This window comes from Rattus norvegicus, chromosome 6 (genome assembly GCF_021556685.1).
Source record: "Rattus norvegicus strain SHRSP/BbbUtx chromosome 6, alternate assembly SHRSP_T2T, whole genome shotgun sequence".
Taxonomy (NCBI): domain Eukaryota; kingdom Metazoa; phylum Chordata; class Mammalia; order Rodentia; family Muridae; genus Rattus; species Rattus norvegicus.
The window spans coordinates 126659927-126687817 of NC_141539.1; the positions used below are offsets into that span (position 1 = coordinate 126659927).

The 27891-nt window shown below is 40.6% G+C and overlaps 1 protein-coding gene across 1 annotated transcript in view; it reads right to left on the reverse strand.

Annotated features, from left to right (window-relative positions):
• The window catches only part of Catsperb (catsper channel auxiliary subunit beta), a 288739-nt gene that overhangs the window by 166534 nt on the left and 94314 nt on the right, over positions 1 to 27891 (reverse strand). Inside the window, 1 exon segment of the mRNA NM_001433284.1 lies at positions 19923 to 20072. Coding sequence (NP_001420213.1) covers positions 19923 to 20072 — 150 coding nt within the window.

Genomic DNA, 27891 nt, shown 5'->3' on the forward strand with positions numbered 1-27891 from the left:
GTGGGACTATTCCCTTTATCACTCCTGGATTCCCAGACTTTTGGGTCCTGGGTACAGGACACATAGCACCATATATTTGACCCTATTCAAAGTGCACACTACCTAGCCCTGACAGTGAGCACACTCATCCAAACCCTCCCAACCCCAGAAAGGCTTCAATGACCTGTGTCCCCCGCCCTGTCCCAAATTAAAATGAACTTCTCAATGCAGCCTGCCTTCAGAGAAGTCTGTTTATCTTAGTTATCACCATTGCCTGAGGTCTCCATCACTCCTGGCCATTCTGTCTCCCGACTCCTCTCCTCAGGTTCCCTGCCTCCCTGCCCCAGTCCACCTGGCCTTGGTTCCAGTTGTCAGCCAACTTTTCCAGGTAGGGCAGGGCAAGTAGAGACCTAATGGCATCCACTTACAAACACAACACATCATTTACTTAAATAGGTCACAATTAGGCCTATCATGCTATAACAATGCCTCGTACTAATGCAAACACATTCTGAATCTTAGAATAGGGGGCAATGGCCCTTGAGTAACATTCTTTTAGTATTTCAAAAAATTTATAATAACCACAATATTTCTAACAGGTGTTATATTTCATGATAAAAAATTGAGAAACAGAAATACCTACAAAAACACATTCTTAAAATATCAGGGAAACATCAATTATAATTTGTTTTTCTTCAACTGGTATTTATAACTATCTTCATTTACTTTCTGTATTTCTATCACCTTCAGTAAGACCTCAGCAGTTCTAGGCTCTTTGCCTGGAGAGTTGACACATTCCTTCCTTCCTCATGAGTCTGTGCCCCATGTCAGCCTGCCTAAATTATGTTGTTGAAATTTCTCCTTGGACACAGGAATGGTAACACCAAGAGATACCCTAAAGGATCTTTGGTATGCTGGACACAGTCTTTTTTACCTTTATTGTGGAGAAGCAGTTCAATTTCTCCTTTTTAATCTGAATCAGTCACCATCCTAACACTGTTTTTCCTTTATTAAGCTTAGGGTTGAGAGCCTCAGAAACCAAAGTGGCCACGTGATAGTCTGAGCTTCCAGTTCAATGGAATACATGTTGTGTCTCCTGGCAGGTGCACTCCCACCTCTAGAACCAAAATTTTTAGGTCAGCAGAACTTAAGGTTGTGGGAATAAGAAGCAAATCTCTTTCTAGTGGGTCAGTAATGGGTGATAGTGAATGGGACTATTCCCTTTGCCACTCTTTACCATACCGGTAGATCCTGAGTATAGAGGTGTAGTACCATATATCTTATCCTATCCAAAGTATATACTACTTTCTAGAAATTCTTGACCCAGCCCTCCAGGCTACTACTACCAACTAATCTGTGCTATAAGTGTGCGTTCAAAATGCCATCCCATTATTTTACCAGGCCAGCTGCTTCAGGATGCTGTGGAACATACTAAGACTAGTAAGCATACTAAGATGTATGATCATATGCCTACTGCTGTACTTTCTGGCTATGAAGTAAGTTCTTTGGTTGCAGGCAATACCATGTGGAATATCATGATGATTGTTAAGGCATTCTAGAGAGGCATAGATGGTAGTTTTGGCAAAAACATCAGGTACATAAAAGGCAAATCCACAGATACAATATGTATCTACTCTAGGAAGTACAAAGCATTCTTCCTTCTCTTGAGGTAGTTGTCCAATGTAGTCAACCTGCCACCAGTTTGCTGGCTGTTCATCCTGGGAAATGGTGCCATATCTGGGGTTGGGGGCTCAGTGTTGGTTTTTACTGTTGGCCAATCTGGTACTCAGCAGTAGCTGTGTCCAGGTCAGCTTTGTGAGTGGCAGTCTATGTTGTCAAGTTCATGTATACCCTCCATCTCTGTCAACATGGCCACTTTGCTCATGGGACCGTTGGGTAATGACGAAGATAGCAGGAAAAGAAGCTTCACAGAATGGGTCATCCTATCTACTTGATTACTGAACTCCTTCTCAATTGAAGTCACCTTTTGTTGGGCGTTTACATGGGATACAAGTGTCCTCATACCCTTCCCCATTTTGGAGAGATTTATCCACATACTTCTTCTCAATATGTCTTCCTCACAAATTTTTCTAATTGTTTTTCTAATCCCTGATATCCAGCCATTCCATTGGCTACAGCCTATGAACCAATAAACAATCACACATCTAACCATTTTTCCTTCCAAACAAAACATATGATCATGTATATTGCCTGATGTTTGTCCCACTGCGATGATTTCCCTTTGGTGGTGCCTTGAGGCTCCCAGAAAACAGGCTGTAATGCTGCAGCTGTCAACTTATGCATTTTGCCTGCATAATGTGTAGAACCATCAGTAAACCAGGTCCTACTCTTGTCTTCCTTAGTCAACTGATATGGAGCACACTCCCTGAGGCTACAGTTACATACTTGGGAATAAGCAGCATTTTAACAGGAGTAGAAACTCTAGGCATTTGGGAAAATTCATGAAACCTGCTTGTGCCTTCAAAACCTCCACAGGCCTGATCTTATATTCTATTTCCATTTAGTGATAGATTCCTGTACATCCCACTTTATGACTTGATTGGTCACCCAGCTCATAATGGGAGGCTCAGTTTGCATGGTAACTTGGTGGTCCATTGTTCAATGTTCAGCTTCTAGTAAGACCACAGCAGGTCAAAGAGGTGTCTCTCAAAGAGACAATACCTGTCTGCAGATGATGGTAGAGTCTTGCTCCAAAATCCCAAAGGTGTCTTCTCTGATTCTCCTTTATATGCCCTCCAAAGGCTCCAGATGGCATCCCTATCTGCAAACTGACACCTCAAGTATCATTGGGTCTGTGGTATCATATGGTCCATGTGGTAGATTAGCCTTCTGTACAGTATAGCCCTGTCAAGGATTCTTCTCTGGTTCTAGCTTTAAGCAAACCTAGCAGCTCTTTGAGTTACGTGGTATATGGGCCAGGGTAACATATTCAATTGAGGAATGTGCTGTCTCTAGAATCTAAATAAGCTCATTAGTGTTGTGCTTCCTTCTTGGCGGTGAGAGGGGGGCAGGTACAATAACTAATCCTTCACCTTAGAAGAAATATCTCTGCATGCCCCACAGTACTGCACTTCTAAAACCTTCACTGTGGCAAGTAGAAGGCCCTTTAATTTTGGTTGGATTTATTTTCCATTCTCTGGTGTACATATCCATTACCAACAAGTCCAAAGTAGTTGTTACCTGCTGTACACTTGGTCCACTCAGCATAATATCATCAATATAGTTGCCCAAGGTGATATTTTGTGGGAGAGAGAGGATCAAGATCCCTTCTAAGTTATGAAATAGGGATGGAAAGTTAATACATTGAGGTAGACCCGTGAATGTATACATTTAGCCTTTACAACTGAATGAAATTTGCTTCTGATATTCTTAATTACAAGTACTTAAGAAGAAAAGATATTTAATAGGTCAATAAATGCATACCATGTACCAGTATATCTGGTATAGCAGCTGCAATCAGAATCACTACTGATAAGTTTTATAGTCACCCGTCATTATCTAAGGAACGTATGTCTTCTGCACTGGCCAGTTAGGAGAGTAAAGGGGAGATGTGGTGCAAGCCACCACCCCTGCCTCTTTCTAGTGCTTGATACTGGCACTAACTTATGCAATTTCTCCTGGGCTGTCATAATTGTCTTCAATTCAGTATTTGCCCAGGTACATGCTATTCCAATAGATTCCATCTGACATTTCCAACCATAACAGTCCTTACTCTACAAGTCAGGGAATCAATGTGGATATTCTGCAAACTTCTCAGTATATCTGTACCAATTATTCATTCTGAAAAGAGGAATAACTATACAAGGTTTCAGGGACCTCCTTCAGTCAAAACTCCAATAAGCATCTGGCCTCCACTAACCCCTTTAGCAGAAGTGTCCCAGTTATCCATAGGCTCACCAGGAATCAGTGTCAATTCTGAACCATTATCCAATAGATCCTGGGAAATCTGATACATATTTTTTTCTTTTCTACAGTATACAGCTACCCTTATAAATGGTCATATGTTCCTTTGCAGAACAAAGGGGGAAAAAAGCCAACAGTAAGACTCTTAGGTATTTTAGCAAAGTCCTTACTCATGAAGACCTGGCCTTCCCTTCACTCAGTGGGTTCTGGATTTATAAATCGGCTCAAGTCTGGAACTTGGTTAGAGTCTGCAGTTTCTTTTTGCCACTATTCAATGTAGTCTTTTTTTAAAAAAATTGAGAATGTTTTCAGTCATACAGACCAAACAAAAATGCAGTAGAATCGTTATGTATTCCACGCCTGGAATATTGATAGCCAGTACTAAATGTCCATATAACCAGTCATATCATCATAAAAATCACTCTACCTGTGCTGTGCACATGGGTCAGGCTATTATGAATATTTCTTTGTCTCTGCTGTCTACTACAATAAGTATAATCACCTTGTCTTTGGTGATTCAGTGCTGCTACCTGCCACCTGCTACTTTAAGGTCCAACTAATCCATTTGCATTGAATTCAACCAACTAAGCTGCAGCATCTCCATCCCAAAGGTCTGACCCAAGGAAATGGGCAACAACTGTAACTGGGATATGCTCTTCTAACTGGGCTTTCTTGTCTGGCCTCAGTGGGAGAGGATGCCCCCTAGCCTCATAGAGACTTGATGTGCCAGGATGGGGGATACACATCACCCAGTCAAAGGAGAAGAGAATAGGGGTATGGGGGAAGGATTGTGGAAGGTGGTGACTGGGAGGGGGTCAGTGAGAGTGATGTAAAATGAATAAGTAAAAATGAAATAAAATAAAATAAATTTTAAAAAGAAAGAAAGTGCGTAGCAACAAAGCTCTTCACATGTGCTGATGTCCCTCTTAGTATTTTCAGTGTTACAGGGTTAGTGAAGATCATGTCTTCTGGGCTTTCCCATTGTGGAGGAGCAGGGCAAATGATAACCGCTCTAACACTGCACATTCCTTGAGCCTTAAAATCCCCTCCTCAGTACTAAGACAAGGAGTTCCAGCCATCTCCAGCCCCTTTTCTGTAGGCCATCTTTTGATAAATGCATCAGCCAACCATTCAAACAAACTTTTGATGCCTTTTTGAAACTTTTATATTTGTGAATTTCCACATTTAAACCTAGAATTTCTACTCAGTGCACAAACATCAATAACCTCAATCTGGTTCAGTTTCATTCACCATTATCTCACACACTTAAAATTCATTCCCATACATATCCCCAGACTTCTCCTTGAGTGGATTAGTTCTCTGGGTAGTATAGGACACATCCTCATGAACTGAACTACATTTTCTATCTCCTTTCTAGGTGCGTGCTTAACCAGAACTCTGTTTATAGGTCAAGAGGTAACTCATGTGGACTCTGGGGGACATTACTATTATCTTACCTGACATATCCTTCAGGGAAAGTTATTGCTGGCTTAACAGAAAATAAAGAAAACATTTTCTCACTCATAGGTGGATAGGACAATTTTTCAGAGTTTGAAGCAGGAATATATCTTTTGCTGAAGGTGGAGAGACTTCTTGCTTAGGTGCGATAAATCCTCAAGAATCTGAGGGTTCAATGTTCTCAGCCTTATTAGGGTACTCTCACACATCTTAATCCCAAGATATAGGACTCCTTTCTTTACCAATATTGCCCTTAATTTAATTGCCAACACCTACTAAGGCTGTGCATATGTGTTATCAACAAGTCCAAAGGGGTTACTATCTGCTGTTCACTTGGTCCAATCAGCATAATGTCATCAATATAGTGTCCCAATGGGATCAGTTGTAGAAGAAATAAAGAGTTCAGATCCCTTCTAAGTTATGAAACAGGGATGTAGAGTTTGTAGAGTTGTATTTTTGTTCTAATTCTGTCAATCTTATAGTGAGGGCTTTGGTTTGATTTTCTGTAACTTGGGATCCATGGTTCCTGGAGAGAAGACTCTCTTCTTGGGCAAACTTAGACATCTTTTAACTGTTTATGCACACCTGGAGCTGGTCAACATTATATTGAGTGCATTGCCATTATTCTCTATATTCTGAGATGCTAGAAATTGCTTGATCTTATCAGGAGGCTCTTTCCTTTCCTTTGTCAGTTTATCCAGAGGTTTTTGGAACAACCAACAACTAACCAACATTATTCTTCTTCTTCTTCTTCTTCTTCTTCTTCTTCTTCTTCTTCTTCTTCTTCTTCTTCTTCTTCTTCTTCTTCTTCCCTTCTCATTCTCCTCTTCTCCTTCTCTTCTCCTCCTTCTTCTTCTTTTTGCAAATTGTTAAAACTCTCACAGGTGCAAAACCCCTTACCTCTTATAATCAGCAAAGTGGTATAATCAAATGCACTAGTCTTGATAATTCTGTAAAATACTTCACACCATGAGCTTTCAGTACTCTCTTAGTATCTATAACAATATTCATTAACTATAGCTGTCAGTAAATTCAAAAGTCCATTCCAGATCATTAAAATTTTTCATCCTTATTTTTTTCACTTTTCATCCCTATATTTCCATTGCTCTAAAACCTCTTCTGGCTTATACAAAACTAATGCACAGTCTGCATTAGACAAAGTTCTCTAGAGGAATAAAACTTATAAAGATATATTTATTTCCATATATGTGTGTATATATTACAATATATGAATATATATATCCAATATATATTAATTACATGGGATTTATAAGAGGGGTTTGCAGGTTGTGATCTAGCTACTCTGACATTGGTAAGACCAACTTTTCTGCTGCAAGAAAACTGCCTGGTGAACTCAAGACACAGGCCCACAGGAACAGCTGAAGACCTGTAGATAGGAAAAACTACACGCCCGAAAGCAGAACACTCTGTCCCCATAACTGGCTGAAAGAAAACATGAAAACAGGTCTACAGCACTCCTGACACACAGGCTTATAGGACAGTCTAGCCACTGTCAGAAATAGCAGAACAAAGTAACACTAGAGATAATCTGATGGCGAGAGGCAAGCGCAGGAACCCAAGCAACAGAAACCAAGACTACATGGCATCATCGGAGCCCAATTCTCCCACCAAAATAAACATGGAATATCCAAACACACCAGAAAAGCAAGATCTAGTTTCAAAATCATATTTGATCATGATGCTGGAGGACTTCAAGAAAGACATGAAGAACTCCCTTGGGGAAACACAGGAAAACATTAATAAACAAGTAGAAGCCTACAGAGAGGAATCGCAAAAATCCCTGAAAGAATCGCAAAAATCCCTGAAAGAATTCCAGGAAAACACAATCAAACAGTTGAAGGAATTAAAAATGGAAATAGAAGCAATCAAGAAAGAACACATGGAAACAACCCTGGATATAGAAAACCAAAAGAAGAGACTAGGAGCTGTAGATACAAGCTTCACCAACAGAATACAAGAGATGGAAGAGAGAATCTCAGGAGCAGAAGATTCCATAGAAATCATTGACTCAACTGTCAAAGATAATGTAAAGCGGAAAAAACTACTGGTCCAAAACATACAGGAAATCCAGGACTCAATGAGAAGATCAAACCTAAGGATAATAGGTATAGAAGAGAGTGAAGACTCCCAGCTCAAAGGACCAGTAAATATCTTCAACAAAATCATAGAAGAAAACTTCCCTAACCTAAAAAAAGAGATACCCATAGGCATACAAGAAGCCTACAGAACTCCAAATAGATTGGACCAGAAAAGAAACACCTCCCGTCACATAATTGTCAAAACACCAAACGCACAAAATAAAGAAAGAATATTAAAAGCAGTAAGGGAAAAAGGTCAAGTAACATATACAGGCAGACCTATCAGAATCACACCAGACTTCTCGCCAGAAACTATGAAGGCCAGAAGATCCTGGACTGATGTCATACAGACCCTAAGAGAACACAAATGCCAGCCCAGGTTACTATATCCTGCAAAACTCTCAATTAACATAGATGGAGAAACCAAGATATTCCATGACAAAACCAAATTTACACAATATCTTTCTACAAATCCAGCACTACAAAGGATAATAAATGGTAAAGCCCAACATAAGGAGGCAAGCTATACCCTAGAAGAAGCAAGAAACTAATCGTCTTGGCAACAAAACAAAGAGAATGAAAGCACACAAACATAAACTCACATCCAAATATGAATATAACGGGAAGCAATAATCACTATTCCTTAATATCTCTCAACATCAATGGCCTCAACTCCCCAATAAAAAGACATAGATTAACAAACTGGATACACAACGAGGACCCTGCATTCTGCTGCCTACAGGAAACACACCTCAGAGACAAAGACAGACATTACCTCAGAGTGAAAGGCTGGAAAACAATTTTCCAAGCAAATGGTCAGAAGAAGCAAGCTGGAGTAGCCATTCTAATATCAAATAAAATCAATTTTCAATTAAAAGTCATCTAAAAAGATAAGGAAGGACACTTCATATTCATCAAAGGAAAAATCCACCAAGATGAACTCTCAATCCTAAATATCTATGACCCAAATACAAGGGCACCTACATACGTAAAAGAAACCTTACTAAAGCTCAAAACACACATTGCACCTCACACAATAATAGTGGGAGATTTCAACAGCCCACTCTCATCAATGGACAGATCATGGAAACAGAAATTAAACAGAGACGTAGACAGACTAAGAGAAGTCATGAGCCAAATGGACTTAACGGATATTTATAGAACATTCTATCCTAAAGCAAAAGGATATACCTTCTTCTCAGCTCCTCATGGTACTTTCTCCAAAATTGACCATATAGTTGGTCAAAAAACGGGCCTCAGCAGGTACAGAAAGATAGAAATAATCCCATGCGTGCTATCAGGCCACCACAGCCTAAAACTGGTCTTCAATAACAATAAGGGAAGAATGCCCACATATACGTGGAAATTGAACAATGCTCTACTCAATGATAACCTAGTCAAGGACGAAATAAAGAAAGAAATTAAAGACTTTTTAGAATTTAATGAAAATGAAGGTACAACATACCCAAACTTATGGGACACAATGAAAGCTGTGCTAAGAGGAAAACTCATAGCGCTGAGTGCCTGCAGAAAGAAACAGGAAAGAGCATATGTCAGCAGCTTGACAGCACACCTAAAAGCTCTAGAGCAAAAAGAAGCAAATACACCCAGGAGGAGTAGAAGGCAGGAAATAATCAAACTCAGAGCTGAAATCAACCAAGTAGAAACAAAAAGGACCATAGAAAGAATCAACAGAACCAAAAGTTGGTTCTTTGAGAAAATCAACAAGATAGATAAACCCTTAGCCAGACTAACGAGAGGACCCAGAGAGTGTGTCCAAATTAACAAAATCAGAAATGAAAAGGGAAACATAACTACAGATTCAGAGGAAATTCAAAAAATCATCAGATCTTACTATAAAAGCCTATATTCAACAAAACTTGAAAATCTACAGGAAATGGACAATTTCCTAGACAAATATCAGGTACCGAAGTTAAATCAGGAACAGATAAACCAGTTAAACAACCCCATAACTCCTAAGGAGATAGAAGCAGTCATTAAAGGTCTCCCAACCAAAAAGAGCCCAGGTCCAGATGGGTTTAGTGCAGAATTCTATCAAACCTTCATAGAAGACCTCATACCAATATTATCCAAACTATTCCACAAAATTGAAACAGATGGATCACTCCCGAATTCCTCCTATGAAGCCACAATTACTCTTATACCTAAACCACACAAAGACCCAACAAAGAAAGAGAACTTCAGACCAATTTCCCTTATGAATATCGATGCAAAAATACTCAATAAAATTCTGGCAAACCGAATCCAAGAGCACATCAAAATAATCATCCACCATGATCAAGTAGACTTCATCCCAGGCATGCAGGGATGGTTTAATATACGGAAAACCATCAACGTGATCCATTATATAATCAAACTGAAAGAACAAAACCACATGATCATTTCATTAGATGCTGCGAAAGCATTTAACAAAATTCAACACCCCTTCATGATAGGAGTCCTGGAAAGAATAGGAATTCAAGGCCCATACCTAAACGTAGTAAAAGCCATATACAGCAAACCAGTTGCTAACATTAAACTAAATGGAGAAAAACTTGAAGCAATTCCACTAAAATCCGGGACTAGACAAGGCTGCCCACTCTCTCCCTACTTATTCAATATAGTTCTTGAAGTTCTAGCCAGAGCAATCAGACAACAAAAGGAGGTCAAGGGGATACAGATCGGAAAAGAAGAAGTCAAAATATCACTATTTGCAGATGATATGATAGTTTATTTAAGTGATCCCAAAAGTTCCACCAGAGAATTACTAAAGCTGATAAACAACTTCAGCAAAGTGGCTGGGTATAAAATTAACTCAAATAAATCAGTAGCCTTCCTCTATACAAAAGAGAAACAAGCCGAGAAAGAAATTAGGGAAACGACACCCTTCATAATAGACCCAAATAAAGTACCTCGGTGTGACTTTAACCAAGCAAGTAAAAGATCTGTACAATAAGAACTTCAAGACACTGAAGAAAGAAATTGAAGAAGACCTCAGAAAATGGAAAGATCTCCCATGCTCATGGATTGGCAGGATTAATATAGTAAAAATGGCCATTTTACCAAAACTGATCTACAGATTCAATGCAATCCCCATCAAAATACCAATCCAATTCTTCAAAGAGTTAGACAGAACAATTTGCAAATTCATCTGGAATAACAAAAAACCCAGGATAGCTAAAGCTATCCTCAACAATAAAAGGACTTCAGGGGGAATCACTATCCCTGAACTCAAGCAGTATTACAGAGCAATAGTGATAAAAACTGCATGGTATTGGTACAGAAACAGACAGATAGACCAATGGAACAGAATTGAAGACCCAGAAATGAACCCACACACCTATGGGCACTTGATTTTTGACAAAGGAGCCAAAACCATCAAATGGAAAAAAGATAGCATTTTCAGCAAATGGTGCTGGTTCAACTGGAGGTCAACATGTAGAAGAATGCAGATCGATCTATGCTTATCACCCTGTACAAAGCTTAAGTCCAAGTGGATCAAGGACCTCCACATCAAACCAGATACACTCAAACTAATAGAAGAAAAACTAGGGAAGCATCTGGAACACATGGGCACTGGAAAAAATTTCCTGAACAAAACACCAATGGCTTATGCTCTAAGATCAAGAATCCACAAATGGCGTCTCATAAAACTGCAAAGCTTCTGTAAGGCAAAGGACACTGTGGTTAGGACAAAACGGCAACCAACAGATTGGGAAAAGATCTTTACCAATCCTACAACAGATAGAGGCCTTTTATCCAAAATATACAAAGAACTCAAGAAGTTAGACCGCAGGGAGACAAATAACCCTATTAAAAATGGGGTTCAGAGCTAAACAGAGAATTCACAGCTGAGGAATGCCAAATGGCTGAGAAACACCTAAAGAAATGTTCAACATCTTTAGTCATAATGGAAATGCAAATCAAAACAACCCTGAGATTTCACCTCACACCAGTGAGAATGGCTAAGATCAAAAACTCAGGTGACAGCAGATGCTGGCGAGGATGCAGAGAAAGAGGAACACTCCTCCATTGTTGGTGGGATTGCAGACTGGTATAACCATTCTGGAAATCAGTCTGGACGTTCCTCAGAAAATTGGACATTGAACTGCCTGAGGATCCAGCTATACCTCTCTTGGGCATATACCCAAAAGATGCCCCAACATATAAAAAAGACACGTGCTCCACTATGTTCATCGCAGCCTTATTTATAATAGCCAGAAGCTGGAAAGAACCCAGATGCCCTTCAACAGAGGAATGGATACAGAAAATGTGGTACATCTACACAATGGAATATTACTCAACTATCAAAATCAACGGCTTTATGAAATTCGTAGGGAAATGTTTGGAACTGGAAAATATCATCCTGAGTGAGCTAACCCAATCACAGAAAGACATACATGGTATGCACTCACTGATAAGTGGCTATTAGCTCAAATGCTTGAATTACCCTAGATGCCTAGAACAAATGAAACTCAAGACGGATGATCAAAATGTGAATGCTTCACTCCTTCTCTAAAAGGGGAACAAGAATACCCTTGGCAGGGAAGAGAGAGGCAAAGATTAAAACAGAGACTGAAGGAACACCCATTCAGAGCCTGCCCCACATGTGGCCCATACATATACAGCCACCCAATTAGACAAGATGGATGAAGCAAAGAAGTGCAGACCGACAGGAGCCGGATGTAGATCGCTCCTGAGAGACACAGCCAGAATACAGCAAATACATAGGCGGATGCCAGCAGCAAACCACTGAACTGAGAATAGGACCTCCGTTGAAGGAATCACAGAAAGAACTCGAAGAGCTTGAAGGGGCTCGAGACCCCATATGTACAACAATGCCAAGCAACCAGAGCTTCCAGGGACTAAGCCACTACCTAAAGTCTATACATGGACTGACCCTGGACTCTGACCTCATAGGTAGCAATGAATATCCTAGTAAGAGCACCAGTGGAAGGGGAAGCCCTGGGTCCTGCTAAGACTGAAGCCCCAGTGAACTAGACTGTTGGGGGGAGCGCAGCAATGGGGGGAGGGTTGGGAGTGGAACACCCATAAGGAAGGGGAGGGGAGAGGGGGATGTTTGCCTAGAAACCAAAGAATTATTATTAAGTATTAAATAAATTAAAAAAAAGAGGTAGGTGTGAGACAGTGGACCTACTAGGAAACTTGGTAGTTTGAGTGGGCACTCATCCGAGATGGTAGGTCAGATTCCTGGCCTGGAACACCTGTCATACTTCATACATAAGGAAATGTGACTTGTGGTCATGTAACCCCAGGACAGAGTTCTCCATACTAATTAGGTATCTAGAGGCCCTGAGTGTTTAGCCAATAAGCTTCCTTTCCCAGACATTCCTTGTTGCAAAAAAAAAAAATCTCAGTTCCACTCTGAGAAGTTGATATGCATCCATTTTCCACGATGAACAGTAGATTAAACAGTAGGGATAAACAGTCTCTTCTATCAAAACCGCTGTGGAGAGCATGAAGAAGGCCTTTGCCTACACAGCTGTAGACTATGTCTCCCATAGAATGCCTCTCTGCACTTCCTACAACCACTGCTAAGCTAAGGACAATCACGAGAAAGCTAAGCTGGAGTTCATTTCCCTGGCCCCAGGTTCGTCTTAGTCCTCGGCCTGTGGGCCTGTAACTCTTGTTTCCAACTCTGCTCAACTCAGCAGCACCTGGATGCCCAGGAACACCTGGTCCCAACTTCATTGCGGCCCATGAACTGGTTCCTGAATCTTTGTTCCTAACACCTCTGTGCAATACCCCAGGCAGTGACTGGATTTCTGAAAGTCAGGGAACCCAAGTTTCAGCCTCTCACATCTTAAAGTGGCTTTCCCTCCACCCCCGAGTGCTGCTGGGTGCTTGTGGAATGTGTAGCCCCTGACAGCAGTGTTCCTGGTTAAAGGCAGTCACAAGCACTCCTCCCATTTGGCCTCCCAGTGGTCTGTCCCACACTCCAGCAGCTGGGCATAACTTGGACCCACAGGTAGGGTATAATGCCAGTGAGGGAATGAACTTGCCAGTGACAGCAAGAACAAGCAGGCAAAGAGCAAATGCTTCATTTTTACATGTCCTTTATTAAGGCATCCACCAAAGGGTGTGGCCTAGATTAAAGGTGGTTCTTCCCTACTCAAATGATCTAGAAAATAATTGGGTCATGCTATTTCCAGTGAAAGAAAAATTCCCTGTGGGAATACCCATCTATTTGGGTTTTAATTAATTGCATATATAGTCAATGTGACAACCAAGAATAGCCATCAAAGAAACTGATCTTTCCTCTCTTCACTTTGCATCACACTCTCACTTCCCAAGACATTGGGAAGATGAAGTAGGTCCAGGTTATTCCATAACATTTTATGAACCACCTTGTTGCCTCCTGTGACTATTGCATGGGTTCTATCATGATAGAACATATAAGGCTGAGCATGGCTGCTCTACTGAGGTGCATGGAGTGTTGGTTTGGGTACATGGATAAAGAGAAAGAGGCATCAATGGAACAAAGAAGGCAATGGGCTGAGTTTTTATCTGGGTTGACATAGCTTCTCAAATAGGGAGAGCAGAGGGAGGCATGACAACATGATCATGACTAAACTAATTCAACCGAAGACATTTACATTAGAGGTATGCAACAGACTCTAAGACATGGTAATTCTACTAATTTGGAAGAAGACTTTTTCTATTGTTACTCTAAATACATTGATTAAAGCTATTACTATATTACAGGTACTCTAGGAAATTGTGTGTGTGTGTGTGTGTGTGTGTGTGTGTGTGTGTGTGTGTGTGTGTGTATGGTTTGTTCTCAATCTTACCTCAAGGTTTGATCATTTATTTGTCACTGTTAAAGATGCTTAATTTTGACTACTCAGACACAAAGGAGAAATTATTGCTTGGACTGGTGGCATGAATCTTTAATCCCAGTACATGACAGGCAGAGGCACATGGATGTTTTTGAGTTTGAAGTCAGCCTGGTCTGCATAGTGATCTCCAGGCCAGCCGCTCCAGCCAGCTACCCACTAATATTGTGTCCCAAAACAACAACAAAGAAAAGCAAAAGCTTTCACTGAAACTACCTACATTACTTGCAATGTAACTGCTTGTATTCTCTTTAGTTTTTCTTCATTCTTTTACCCCATAGTTTCCTTTTTTCTATAGCCTTTTCCTTATTTTTCTTGGTGTGCTCTTTATTCATGACAATTACATAGTGTCATTGTTGCAGGATACATGTAGTAAAAAACGAATGTTTGTTCTAGCCTACCTTCTTTTTTTTTATTTAAAAATCCTTTCATTTATTTATGTATTTCTGTATTTATTTATTAGCCTTTTTTATTGGATATATTTCTTCATTTACATTTCAAATGTCATTTCCTTTCTTGGTTTCCTGTCCATAAGCCTACTATCCCCTCCCCCTCCCCCATAAGGCTGTTCCCCCCCCAATCCACACCCCCTTAACGACACCCCAACATTCCCCTGCATTGGTGGTCCAACCTTGGCAGGACTGAATGATTCCCCTACCACTGGTGCCCCAACAAGGCTATTCTCTGCTACATATGCAGTTGGAGCCATGGGTCAGTCCATGTATAGTCTTTGGGTAGTGGTTTAGTCCCTGGAAACTCTGGTTGGTTGGCATTGTTATTCCTTTTTTTTCCCTCCATCTTTATTACATTGGGTATTTCTTATTTACATTTCAATTGTTATTCCCTTTCCTGGTTTCCAGGCCAACTTCCCCATAACCCCTCCGCCTCCCCTTCTATATGGGTGTTCCCCTCCCCATCCTCCTCCTCTTACCGCCCTCCCCCCAACAATCCTGTTCACTGGGGGTTCAGTCTTGGCAGGACCAAGGACTTCCCCTTCCACTGGTGCCCTTACTAGGCTATTCATTGCTACCTATGCAGTTGGAGCCCAGGGTTAGTCCATGTATAGTCTTTGGGTAGTGGCTTAGTCCCTGGAAGCTCTGGTTGTTTGGCATTGTTATTCTTATGGGGTTGCAAGCCCCTTCAGCTCTTTCAACCCTTCCTCTAATTCCCCCAAAAGGGGGTCCCATTCACAGTTCAGTGGTTTGCTGCTAGTGTTCACCTCTGTATTTGACATGCTCTGTTTGTGTCTCTCAGTAGAGATCTATATCCCGTCCCTTTCAGCATGCAATTTTTAGCTTCATCAATCTTATCTAGTTTTGGTGGCTGTATATATATGGACCACATGTGGGGCAGATTCTGAATAGCCATTCTCTCATTCTCTGCTCTAAATTTTGCTACCAATTCTTCTGCTATGGATACTTTCATTCTCCCTTTTAAGAAGGAGTGGGACCATCAGCATTTTAGTCATCCTTCTTCATCCTTCAGCTTCCAGTGGTCTGTGGATTGTATTTTGGGTAATTCGAGCTTTTGGGCTAATATCCACTTATCGATGTATGCATACCATGGATATTTTTCTGTGACTTCACTCAGGATGATATTTTCTAGTTCCATCCTATGAATTTCATGAAGTCATTGTTTTGATAGGTGAGTAGTACTCCACTGTGTAGATGTACCACATTTTTTGAACCTATTCTGTTGAAGGGCATCTGGGTTCTTTCCCGCTTCTGGCTATTATAAATAAGGCTGCTATGAACATAGTGGAGCATGTGTCTTTGTTGTATGTTGGAGCATCTTTTGGGTATATGCCAAGGAGTGGTATAGCTGGGTCCTCAGGTAGTAGAATGTCTAATTTTCTGAGGAACTTCCAGACTGATTTCCAGAGTTTTTGTACCCAGTTCGCAGTCTGACCAACAGTGGAGGAATGTTCCCCTTTCTCCACATCCTCACCAGCATCTGCTGTCACCTGAGTTGGTTTTGCCATGGAATAACTTGACTTCTCCATCTATCTTAATTGAGAATTTTGCTTGATATACTAGCCTGGGCTGGCATTTGTATTTTCTTAGGGTCTGTATGACATCTGTTCAGGATCTTCTGGATTTCACAGTCTCTGGTGAGAAGTCTGGTGTAATTCTGATAGGTCTGCCTTTATATGTCACTTGACCTTTTTCCCTTACCGATTTTACTATTCTTTCTTTGTTTTGTGAATTTGGTATTTTGACTATTATGTGATGGGAGTAATTTCTCTTCTGGTCCAATCTATTTGGAGTTCTGTAGGCTTCTTGTATGTTTATGGGAATCTTTTTCTTTAGGTTATGAAAGTTTTCTTCTATAATTTTGTTGAAGATATTTACTGGGCCTTTAATTTGGGAGTCTTCACTCTCTTCTATACCTATTATTCTTAGGTTTGATCTTCTCATTGTGTCCTGGATTTCCTGGATGTTTTGGGCTAGGAGCTTTTTGCATTTTACATTATCTTGGTTGTGTCAATGATTTCTATGGTATCTTTGCCACTGAGATTCTCTCTTCTATCTCTTGTAGTCTGCTGGTGATGCTTGTATCTATGACTCCCGATCTCTTCCTTAGGTTTTCTACCTCCAGGGTTTCCTCACTTTGTGCTTTCTGTATTGTTTCTATTTTCATATTTAAATCCTGAATCATTTTGTTCAATTCCTTCACCTGTTTGGTTTGTTTTCCTGTAATTCTTTCAGGGATTTTTGTGTTTCCTCTTTAAGGGCATCTGCTTGTTAACCTGTGTTGTCCTGCGTTTCTTTTAAGGAGTTACTTATGTCCTTCTTAAAGTCCTCCATCATTATCATAAAATGTGATTTTAAATCTAAATCTCACTTTTCTGGTATGGTTGAATATCTAATATTTTATTTAGTGGGAGAACTTGGCTTTGATGAGAACTTGGCCAAGTAGTCCTGGTTTCTGTTGCTTATTTTCCTGTGCTTGTCTCTCCCCATAGGGTTGTCTCTGGTGTTTACTTGACTTGCTGTGTCTTACAGTGTCTTGACCCTCCTGTACTCCTGTACAACTGTTTTCCTGTTTTCTAGCCTTTTCTGGGAACAGGTGTTCTGCTCTCAGGTGTGTAGGTGCTCTAGATGACTGTCTTTCAGCTCTTGGTGCAGGCAGGAGTCAGATGGATCCTGTCCCTGACTGCTCTTAGGTCCTTGCACCCAGGGGTCTCAGTTGACACTAGGTGATTTTCTTTTGGGTGGGGAATGTGGGCATAGGGTATTCTCCTCCGACATCTCAGGAGTGTCTGCACTTCTGTGGGTCCAGCTCTTTCCCCCATGGGATTTGGATGCAGGGAGCTGTTTGACCAGTTCAGTTCAATTCCATTCTGAGCGCAGACCAGTACTGCAGGTACAGGCAACTGACTGCTCCTGTGTCCCTGTGTCCAGATGCACTATGCAGTTTCCTCTTGGACCAAGGATGATGGCAGAGGTGGACAGAAGTGGCAGTCTGACCTGTGGTCTCAGGATGGTCTGCATTTCTGGGTGTTCAGTCCTTTTCCCCCACCTTCTTTTTACATAAAGACTTTAGAGAGTATATTGAAGGAAACCATCTTCATTAGAGATACTAAAAAGCAAATATCCTTTACTAGTTCTCTTGGACCACAACTGACAAATAAGAGTATCACTCTAATAAAGCAATCTCTCTCTCTCTCTCTCTCTCTCTCTCTCTCTCTCTCTCTCTCCATTTCTTCCCCCATTCTCACCTCTTTCTCTGCCTCCTCCATACCCCCAATCTGATATCGCTTGTATTAGCATCATCATTGCATCCCTAAAGAAACTTCATTCCGTCTTCAGATCTCCTTGGCTCATAGCATAAATGATCCTTACTCAATAGCAGCCACAGTCTGCAGTTGGTCAAGATACCTTTCTTAAGTAGAAAAACTTGACAATGTTCTCTCTTTCACACTTCACCTGAATATTAGCAGTAACTTTTGCACCATGCACTTCTCATAGGAAGTATGAAATTTGCATTCATTGTCTACTTTAATAAGTTTCTGAAAACTGGCAGTTGAGAAAGAGACATTCAGCTTCATCTCAACACAGCCTAGACCAAACCCTACTTTGAAGTTGAGACTTGCACCTTCATACCTAGACCTAAGAAAGGAGAGACTAGAGGATGAATTAATGATTGATCATTCCTATGTATTGAAGCCTACAATCTGTAGATTCCAGGTTGAGGAATTCCAGGTTGACATACATAATCATGTCCTGAGAGATCATGGGACAGAACTTCCTGCGCTTGGGAACTGCCTAGCGCTTACTCTTGGTACCTCTTTGTTTGCTGTTATCTGCATCTTTTGTAACATTCTTGACAGAACTCTGGTACTGTTAAAGATGCCTAATTTTGACTGCATCCAGACACAGAAGGAGAAATTTCCCTGATTTCTGTGAATTGTCTATAAAATGTACTTAATTAAGAAGGTGCTCATGGGATCTTTTGATTAATAGCAGCCAGGTTAGAAGTACAGGTCACAGCCTAGGACTTGTTACTGGAATCTGAAATAGGAGACAGTGTTTTTTTTTTTTTAACTTGTGTTGATGGTGACTCTACCTTTTATTGCTGAAAATAAATTAAATCTCAAGATGCCCACTTGGTCTCTTCAGTAAACAGAAAAATTGCAGTGTTGGAAAATCCATACATTTGCTGCCACAAGTATTGTAAATGAGTTTAGAGAAAAAGAGCTATTTTTCTGCATGTGTCACTAGATACTTAACAATAGGTTGAAAATACCTTTTAAATACATAGATAATAAATGCATAAATAAATGTTTCCATAAGAACAATACTGACTTATACATGGCAGAAAAGACGATAGAGTAAAGGCAACAAAAAAAAAGTCTCTGCACGGGGAGCTCTTAGTGTTGCTTCAAGGAAATTGGCAAGAATATTTGACATTGGGCTAAGTCAAGGAAGTAGGCACAAGGAAAAATACAGCTGAGTAATGTGTTCCTTATATCTTGATCATCTTAATAATTTCCTGGGTACAGTATGCCTTGTTTGTTTCTTGACCAAGAACTGATCCTTTCCTTTGCACGTACTTAGAATTGTATGAAAGCCACTTGGGAAACAATAAGCTTGCTTCAGTGCTTGCTGGAGTTGTAATGTGGTGTTGTCTAATTACCTTTCTTCTTTCATCTTCACTCCCTTCCTCAAGACCCTGTTGACTCACTGACAGTGGGTTTGGTCATCTCTGGGAATATGCAACAAACTTAGAGAACAGAGGACTAGTCAGTCAGGACAGCTACCTATTGATTGACTGATGGGCTTGCTTGGTTGATTTTTGAAGCAGGGTCTAAAAGAAGGTGCTAAAGTTAACCTTAAACTGAGTCACTTTGCCTCAAACTGCCAAGTAGCTGGGATTATAAGCATATGCTATTATACCCAGATATGAGTCACCATTCACATGGCAAAGGCCACAACAGAGGAATATTTCTCCTAGCATATCACACTGATAGGCAGTAGAGGTGGCGTGAAAAACAATACATTTTACTCTCTCTATGCATTCCATGTGCACTTTCATTTAAAACCACCCTTAACAATTACAAACCACTGGTTACTTCTAACATTCAATCAGACTATAAACTTACCATTTAACAATGGTTTCATAATAAGGCCTATTAAAGCCACATCATTGGCACAGGGGCTCCTTGTCACTTTGATACCGTCCACAAAGGCATATAAGTGTGTGATACTATTCTGTATAAATTCAGTCCCAAGATTCCACTGAAGAATAGGCTCTGTGGAAGACAAATTTAGGTATGGAAGTCAAAGTAGTATTCTTGAAACTAGAACACCATTACTTTTTATAAAAGACTTTAGGAAAACTATGTAAGGGAATATTTGATTGTTCAAAGGGTATAGGCAACATAGCAGAGGCTGGAGGCTGGAGGCTGGAAAGATGGTTCAGCAGTTAGGAACATTGGCTGCTCTTTTAGGTGACTTCCAGCAATTGATTTCCAGCACACAGAGCAGCCCAATATTGTTTGAAGCTCCAATTCCAGGAGATCCAATGCTCTCTTCTACACTCCCAGGGCACTAGTCACCACAACTGATGCAAAGATATGTATACAGGCAAAACATCCATGAACATATGACTTTTCAATTAATCCATTAAAAATTCATAAATTTTCATCATGCAAGAAGAAAGAATTCTGTGACAAAGTCACACTGCTGAAGAAATTTAGAATGGGAAACATTGCTTTATCAATATAAGGCAAATACATGGTCATGTGGTCTCTGCTTGGAATGACAACAGCTAAAACACAGAACAGGAATATTTATAATTTAGGGACCAGTGTTTGCTTCAAAATCAAGCACTCCTGTTTGCTTCTTTTTGCAATCCTATCAAATCAGCAGTTGATAAATTAAAAAGGAGAATAAACCTAGAGTATAAGCTGATGTAGTCATCAGTGAACAAGTAGCTAAAGTCTCTAGGAAATAGGTAGACATTGGGAGTGGATTAACAGAAAACAGCAAGCCAATGTGTGACTCGTCAGCCAATCAAAGGATGCATATCAGCTCACGTGGTCAGGGGCTTTCCTATGGCAAATCAGGTTTTTCCAGGAGCTGGTGGTTGTTTTATTTTTGTTTGTTTTGTTTTGTTTTGTTTTTAATTCCTCTGTTTTGTTTTCTGCCAAGCTCTAATGCAGAAGTTTCTGCTTTTCACCACATCTGTTCTTTCCTCTCTGAGAAGCATTCCACGCAATACTAGAAGGAGTGGGGCTCTCACTGGAGATGTTTTGCAGCTGAGTGTCACTGAAACTCATGAATTATAATGTATTCTTACTCAGCAGGCTGGAGTAGGTAAGGATCCTCTTTGACAGATAACTGTTACAGTTTTAAAACTTAGAAATCCTACATGGATTTGAAAAAAGTTGAAGTTAAGCCAAGTTTAACATACATAAAAGGTATTTTTTCCTTCTCATGAAAAGGAACACTGAAAACACTTTTAATAAACTATTATATTTGAAAACTCTAGAAGATTAAAATTTCTTCCTCTTTTGAAAAAGATTAGAAACAAGAGAAATAGAAAAGTACACAAGTGGGTTCAGGGCAACTTGAAAGAATACTGCTGTGTCATTTAAAAACAATCAAAGCACTTCTAACAACAGAGACAAGTAATCAGTTACGAGTTGTTTATATTCTACAATATGGTTCTATCTCTTCAAATGGTCATACTCAACTGCAGATTCAAACACCTTAGGAAGCTCTGCTCTTCCTCCGATTGTGTAAAGGAAGACAAGCAGTTGTATTTTTGTCTTTGGGAGGTGGTGGTGTTTGACGGGTGGGGGGGGGGATGGTGGTATTATGCAGTCTAGCTACAGCAAGACAGGGAAAGAGCAATGCCAGCTACAAGAATTTAACACCAGGAAGTTGCACAAGACTTCTGAGGAGCTTGAGGAAAGAACTGACTTCTGGTATGTAGAGTGTTTGCAAGCCATTCACATCAGACCTAAGAAAATAAGAAAGTTTGATTTCTTTCCTCCTTCCTTACATTGAATCTGCTTGGGGTCAGATGTTGTATTTTAAGTAGTCTTACGAGGACTGGAGTGTTAGTGACCTAAGCTGTAGGTGCGCTGGTAACTGATGTGGAAAGTTGATCTGACTGACAGAGGGCAAGAGCAGCACACTGACATTTGTTGGTGTTTTCAACCTTTGAGCTGCAGGGAAACTTACTTACTTATGGTAAAGACCATTCCTGAAGGTGTCCTTTTTGTCCATCTTAGTTAGGGTCTTATTTCTGTGAAGAGACACTGTGACCATGGCAATACTTATAAAGGAAAATGGCTAATTGGGGCTGGCTTATCCTTTCAGAGGTTTGGTCAATTATCATCACGGGGTAAGAATGGTGTTGTCCAGGCACACATGGCATTGGAGCCAAGAGTTCTATGTCTTCACTGAAAGCAACAGGGAGTGTGCTTGTCACGGGATGGAGCTTGAGCATATATAAGACCTCAGACTTCCTCTAACAAGTCCATGACTATTCCAACATTGCCATTCCCTAAGAGCCAAGCATCCAAACACAGGAGTCTGTGGGGCCATTCCTATTCTAACACTGTAACCCTTCATCTCCCATGTGCACAGTTTCCACTCCTGAGGCCCTTCAGTTGTTCTGATTATAAAAACAACTCTGTTTCTGGAAAATGGAAAGAAAAACAGGAAAGCTAGAGAGTGATTAACATTTGATGATGCTAAAATAACAGACCGATGTGAAGATCACTGTTGACCTGTGATTAAAAAGCAGTTTATGTGTAGGAGACAATTGAATGCATGACTTGGGGCTTATTGTAGTGTCTATTAGATATGAAGCAGTAAGAGGGTTTTTTATGCATTTCTTTGTGTTCTGTAGTAAAAAAAAAAGACTTAGAACCATGCCCTCACCTTTTCCTTGTTCCTCCCTTCCTTTTGTTGCTTGATATCTCAAACTTTCAGCAACGAACACTGTTCTACTTGATTGCTCCATAGCAGTAGATGATTCATCCTTGGTCTTCCCATTTCCTTCACTACTGATCATCAGGTATCCCATCTGCTCTACTTATAAAATGTATTCTTTGGGCAGTTACTGCTCAACTGCTGTACTCCATGCTCTACAGCCTGAGGACTACAGACACCTCTCAGTTGTAATGATGCAACAGCCACCAGTCATGGCCTTCTTCAATACCTATCATCCTTCCCCAGGAGTCAGGTCCCTGGCTGAAAAGCACCCACAACTGGGAACTTTTCTAAACATGAATCAGAATGTACTTATGTTTAGAAAGTGATCAATGCACTCAATTCATACAATTTTGTTATAGCTCACAAAATCCCACATCTGCCTCACAATCCCTGCCACCATTTATAAACTCAGGACACACCAACCATGCCATGATTTTCTGTGCTTCAGCAAGGAGTGAAGGGGCTCTGGCCCCATCAAGCATGCAAGGTTGGTGCTGGCAGGCCTTCCCTTTCTTTCCCATTTCCTTTGCGTTGTTAAAAACCATTAGATTGCATGCCTGAAGTAGCCACCAAGACCTCTTCCCATATTGGCTACTTCCTCCTCCTGAATTCTAGGTATCACAGCTTTAAAGTCCAGAATAAAAACCCTTGAATGGTTCACCCGAGTAACATGCTTAATCAAAATATACCACTACATCACAGCCCATTCTAATACAGACCTCTCCTTTGTTCTCATCTCTGAGATTACACCTGCAAGGTCATTGACTGCTATTTCTTCCTGAATCATGAAGCAACCACTTAAGCTTCTGGCTATTATAAATGAGGTGGCTATGAACACAGTGGAGTATGTATCATTATATGTTGGAGCAACTTTTGGGTATATGCCCAGGAGTTGTATAGCTGGATCCTCAGATACTACTGTTTCCAGTTTTCTGAGGAATCTCCAGAATGATTTGCAGAGTGGTTGCACCACCTTGCAATCCCACCAACAATGGAGGAGTGTTCTTCTTTCTCCACATCCTCATCAGCATCTGTTGTCACCAAGTTTTTGATCTTAGCCATTCTTACTGGTGTGTGGTAGAAAATCAGGATTGTTTTGATTTGCATTTCCCTGATGACTAAGGATGTTGAACACTTCTTTTTTTAAATTTTTTTCTCCAACATTATTAAATTGGGTATTTCTTATTTACATTTCAATTGTTATTACCTTTCCTGGTTTACAGGCAAACATTCCCCTAACTCATCTCCCCCTCCTCCATTATATGGGTGTTCCCCTCCCCATCCTCCTCCCATTGCCACCCTACCCCCAACAATCCTGTTCACTGGGGGTTCAGTCTTGGCAGGATCAAGGGCTTCTGCTTCGAAGGGTGCCCTTACTAGGCTATTCATTGCTACCTATGCAGTTGGAGCAAAGGGTCAGTCCATGTATAGACTTTGGGTAGTGTCTTAGTCCCTGGAAACTCTGGTTGGTAGTTCATATGGGGTCTCAAGCCCCTTCAAGCTCTTTCAGTCCTTTCTCTGATTCCTTCAACTGGAATCCCATTATCAGTTCAGTGGTTTCCTGCTGGCATCCGCCTATGTATTTGCATATTCTGGCTGTGTCTCTCAGGAGAGATCTACATCCAGTTCCTATCAGCCTGCACTTCTTTGCTTCATCCATCTTATCTAGTTTGGTAGCTATATATGTATGGGCCACAAGTGGGGCAGGCTCTGAATGGGCGTTCCTTCAGCCTCTCTTCTAAACTTTGCCTCCCTATTCCCTCCTAAGGGTATTCTTTTTTTTTCCTTTTTTATTAACTTGAGTATTTCTTATTTACATTTCGAGTGTTATTTCCTTTCCCGGTCTCCGGGCAAACATCCCCCTAATCCCTCCCCCTCCCCTTCCTTATGGGTGTTCCCCTCCCCATCCTCCCCCCATTGCTGCCCTCCCCCCAACAATCACGTTCACTGGGGGTTCAGTCTGAGCAGGACCCAGGACTTCCCCTTCCACTGGTGCTCTTACTAGGATATTCATTGCTACCTATGAGGTCAGAGTCCAGGGTCAGTCCATGTATAGTCTTTGGGTAGTGGCTTAGTCCCTGGAAGCTCTGGTTGCTTGGCATTGTTGTTCATAAGGGGTCTCGAGCCCCTTCAAGCTCTTCCAGTTCTTTCTCTGATTCTCCTAAGGGTATTCTTGTTCCTCTTTTAAAGGAGTGAAGCATTTGCATTTTGGTCATCCTTCTTGAGTTTCACGTGTTCTATGCATCGAGGGTAATTGGAGCAGTTGGGCTAATATCCACTTATCAATGCGTGCATACCAAGTGTGTTTATCTGTGATTAAGTTACCTCACTCAGGATGACATTTTCCAGTTCCATCCATTTGCCTATGAATTTCATAAAGTCATTGTTTTTTATGGCAGAGTAATATTCCATTACGTAGATGTACCTACCACATTTTCTGTATCCGTTTCCTCTGTTGAAGGGCATCTGGGTTCATTCCAGCTTCTGGCTATTATAAACCAGGCTGCTATGAACATAGTGAAGCATGTGTCTTTGTTATATGTTGGAGCATCTTTTGGGTATACGCCCAAGAGAGGTATAGCTGGGTCCTCAGGTAGTTCAATGTCCAATTTTCTGAGGAACCTCCAGACTGATTTCCAGAATGGATGTACCAGTCTGCAATCCCGCCAACAATGGAAGAGTGTTTCTCTTTCGCCACATTCTCACCAGCATCTACTGACGCCGAAGTTTTTGATTTTAGTCATTCTGACTGGTGTGAGATGGAATCGCAGGGTTGTTTTGATTTGCATTTCCTTTATGACTCAAGATGTTGAACATTTCTTTAGGTGTTTCTCAGCCTCACGGCATTCCTCAGCTGTGAATTCTTTGTTTAGCTCTGATCACCATTATTTAAAGAGGGTTATTTGTCTCCCTGTAGTCTAACTTCTTGAGTTCTTTGTATATTTTGGATATGACCCCTCTATCAGTTGTAGGATTGGTAAAGATCTTTTCCCAATCTGTTGGTTGTCACTTTGTCCTAACAACAGTGTCCTTTGCCTTACGGAAGCTTTGCAGTTTTATGAGATCCCATTTGTCGATTCTTGATCTTAGAGCATAAGCCATTTGTTCAGGAAAATTTCTCTAGTGCCCATGTGTTCGAGATGCTTCCCCACTTTTTCTTCTATTAGTTTGAGTATATCTGGTTTGATGTGGAGATCCTTGATCTACTTGGATTTAAGCTTTGTAGAGGGTGACAATAATGGATCGATCTGCATTCTTCTACATGCTGACCATTTGCTGAAAAGGCTATCTTTTTTCCATTGGATGGTTTTGGCTCCTTTGTCAAAAATCAAGTGACCATAGATGTGTGGGTTCATTTCTGGTTCTGCAATTCTGTTCTACTGGTCTATCTGCCTGTCTCTGTACCAATACCATACAGTTTTTATCACTATTGCTCTGTAATACTGCTTGAGTTCGTGGATAGTGATTCCCCCAGAAGTCCTTTTATTGTTGAGAATAGTTTTAGCTGTCCTAAATTTTTCGTTATTGCAGATGAATTTGCAAATAGTTCTGCCTAACTCTCTGAAGAATTGGATTGGTATTTTGATGGGGATTGCATTGAATCTGTAGATCGGTTTTGGTAAAATGGCCATTTTTACTATATTAATCCTGCCAATCCATGAGCATGGGAGATCTTTCCATCTTCTGAGGTCTTCTTCAATTTCTTTCTTCAGAGGCTTGAAGTTCTTATTGTACGGATCTTTTACTTGCTTGGTTAAAGTCACACCGAGGTACTTTATATTATTTGGGTCTATTATGAAGGGTGTCGTTTCCCTAATTTCTTTCTCGGCTTGTTTCTCTTTTGTGTAGAGGAAGGCTACTGATTTGTTTTAGTTAATTTTATACCCAGCCACTTTGCTGAAGTTGTTTATCAGCTTTAGTAATTCTCTGGTGGAACTTTTGGGATCACTTAAATATACTATCATATCATCTGCAAATAGTGATATTTTGACTTTTTCTTTTCCGATCTGTATCCCCTTGACCTCCTTTTGTTGTTGTCTGATTGCTCTGGCTAGAACTTCAAGAACTATATTGAATAAGTAGGGAGAGAGTGGGCAGCCTTGTCTAGTCCCTGATTTTAGTGGGATTGCTTCAAGTTTCTCTCCATTTAGTTTAATGTTAGCAACTGGTTTGCTGTATATGGCTTTTACTATGTTTAGGTATGGGCCTTGAATTCGAGGACTTTTATCATGAAGGGGTGTTGAATTTTGTCAAATGCTTTCTCAGCATCTAATGAAATGATCATGTGGTTTTGTTCTTTCAGTTTGTTTATATAATGGATCACGTTGATGGTTTTCCTATATTAAACCATCCCTGCATGCCTGGGATGAAGCCTACTTGATCATGGTGGATGATTGTTTCGATGTGGTCTTGGATTTGGTTTGCCAGAATTTTATTGAGTATTTTTGTGTCGATATTCATGAGGGAAATTGGTCTGAAGTTCTCTTTCTTTGTTGGGTCTTTGTGTGGTTTAGGTATAAGAGTAATTATGGCTTCATAAAAGGAATTCAGTAGTGCTCCATCTTTAGTCATAAGGGAAATGCAAATCAAAACAACCCTGAGATTTCACCTCACACCAGTGAGAATGGCTAAGATCAAAAACTCAGGTGACAGCAGATGCTGGCGAGGATGCAGAGAAAGAGGAACACTCCTCCATTGTTGGTGGGATTGCAGACTGGTATAACCATTCTGGAAATCAGTCTGGACGTTCCTCAGAAAATTGGACATTGAACTGCCTGAGGATCCAGCCATACCTCTCTTGGGCATATACCCAAAAGATGCCTCAACATATAAAAGAGACACGTGCTCCACTATGTTCATCGCAGCCTTATTTATAATAGCCAGAAACTGGAAAGAACCCAGATGCCCTTCAATAGAGGAATGGATACAGAAAATGTGGTACATCTACACAATGAAATATTACTCAGCTATCAAAAACAACGACTTCATGAAATTCGTAGGCAAATGGTTGGAACTGCAAAATATCATCCTGAGTGAGCTAACCCAATCACAGAAAGACATACATGGTATGCACTCATTGATAAGTGGCTATTAGCCCAAATGCTTGAATTACCCTAGATA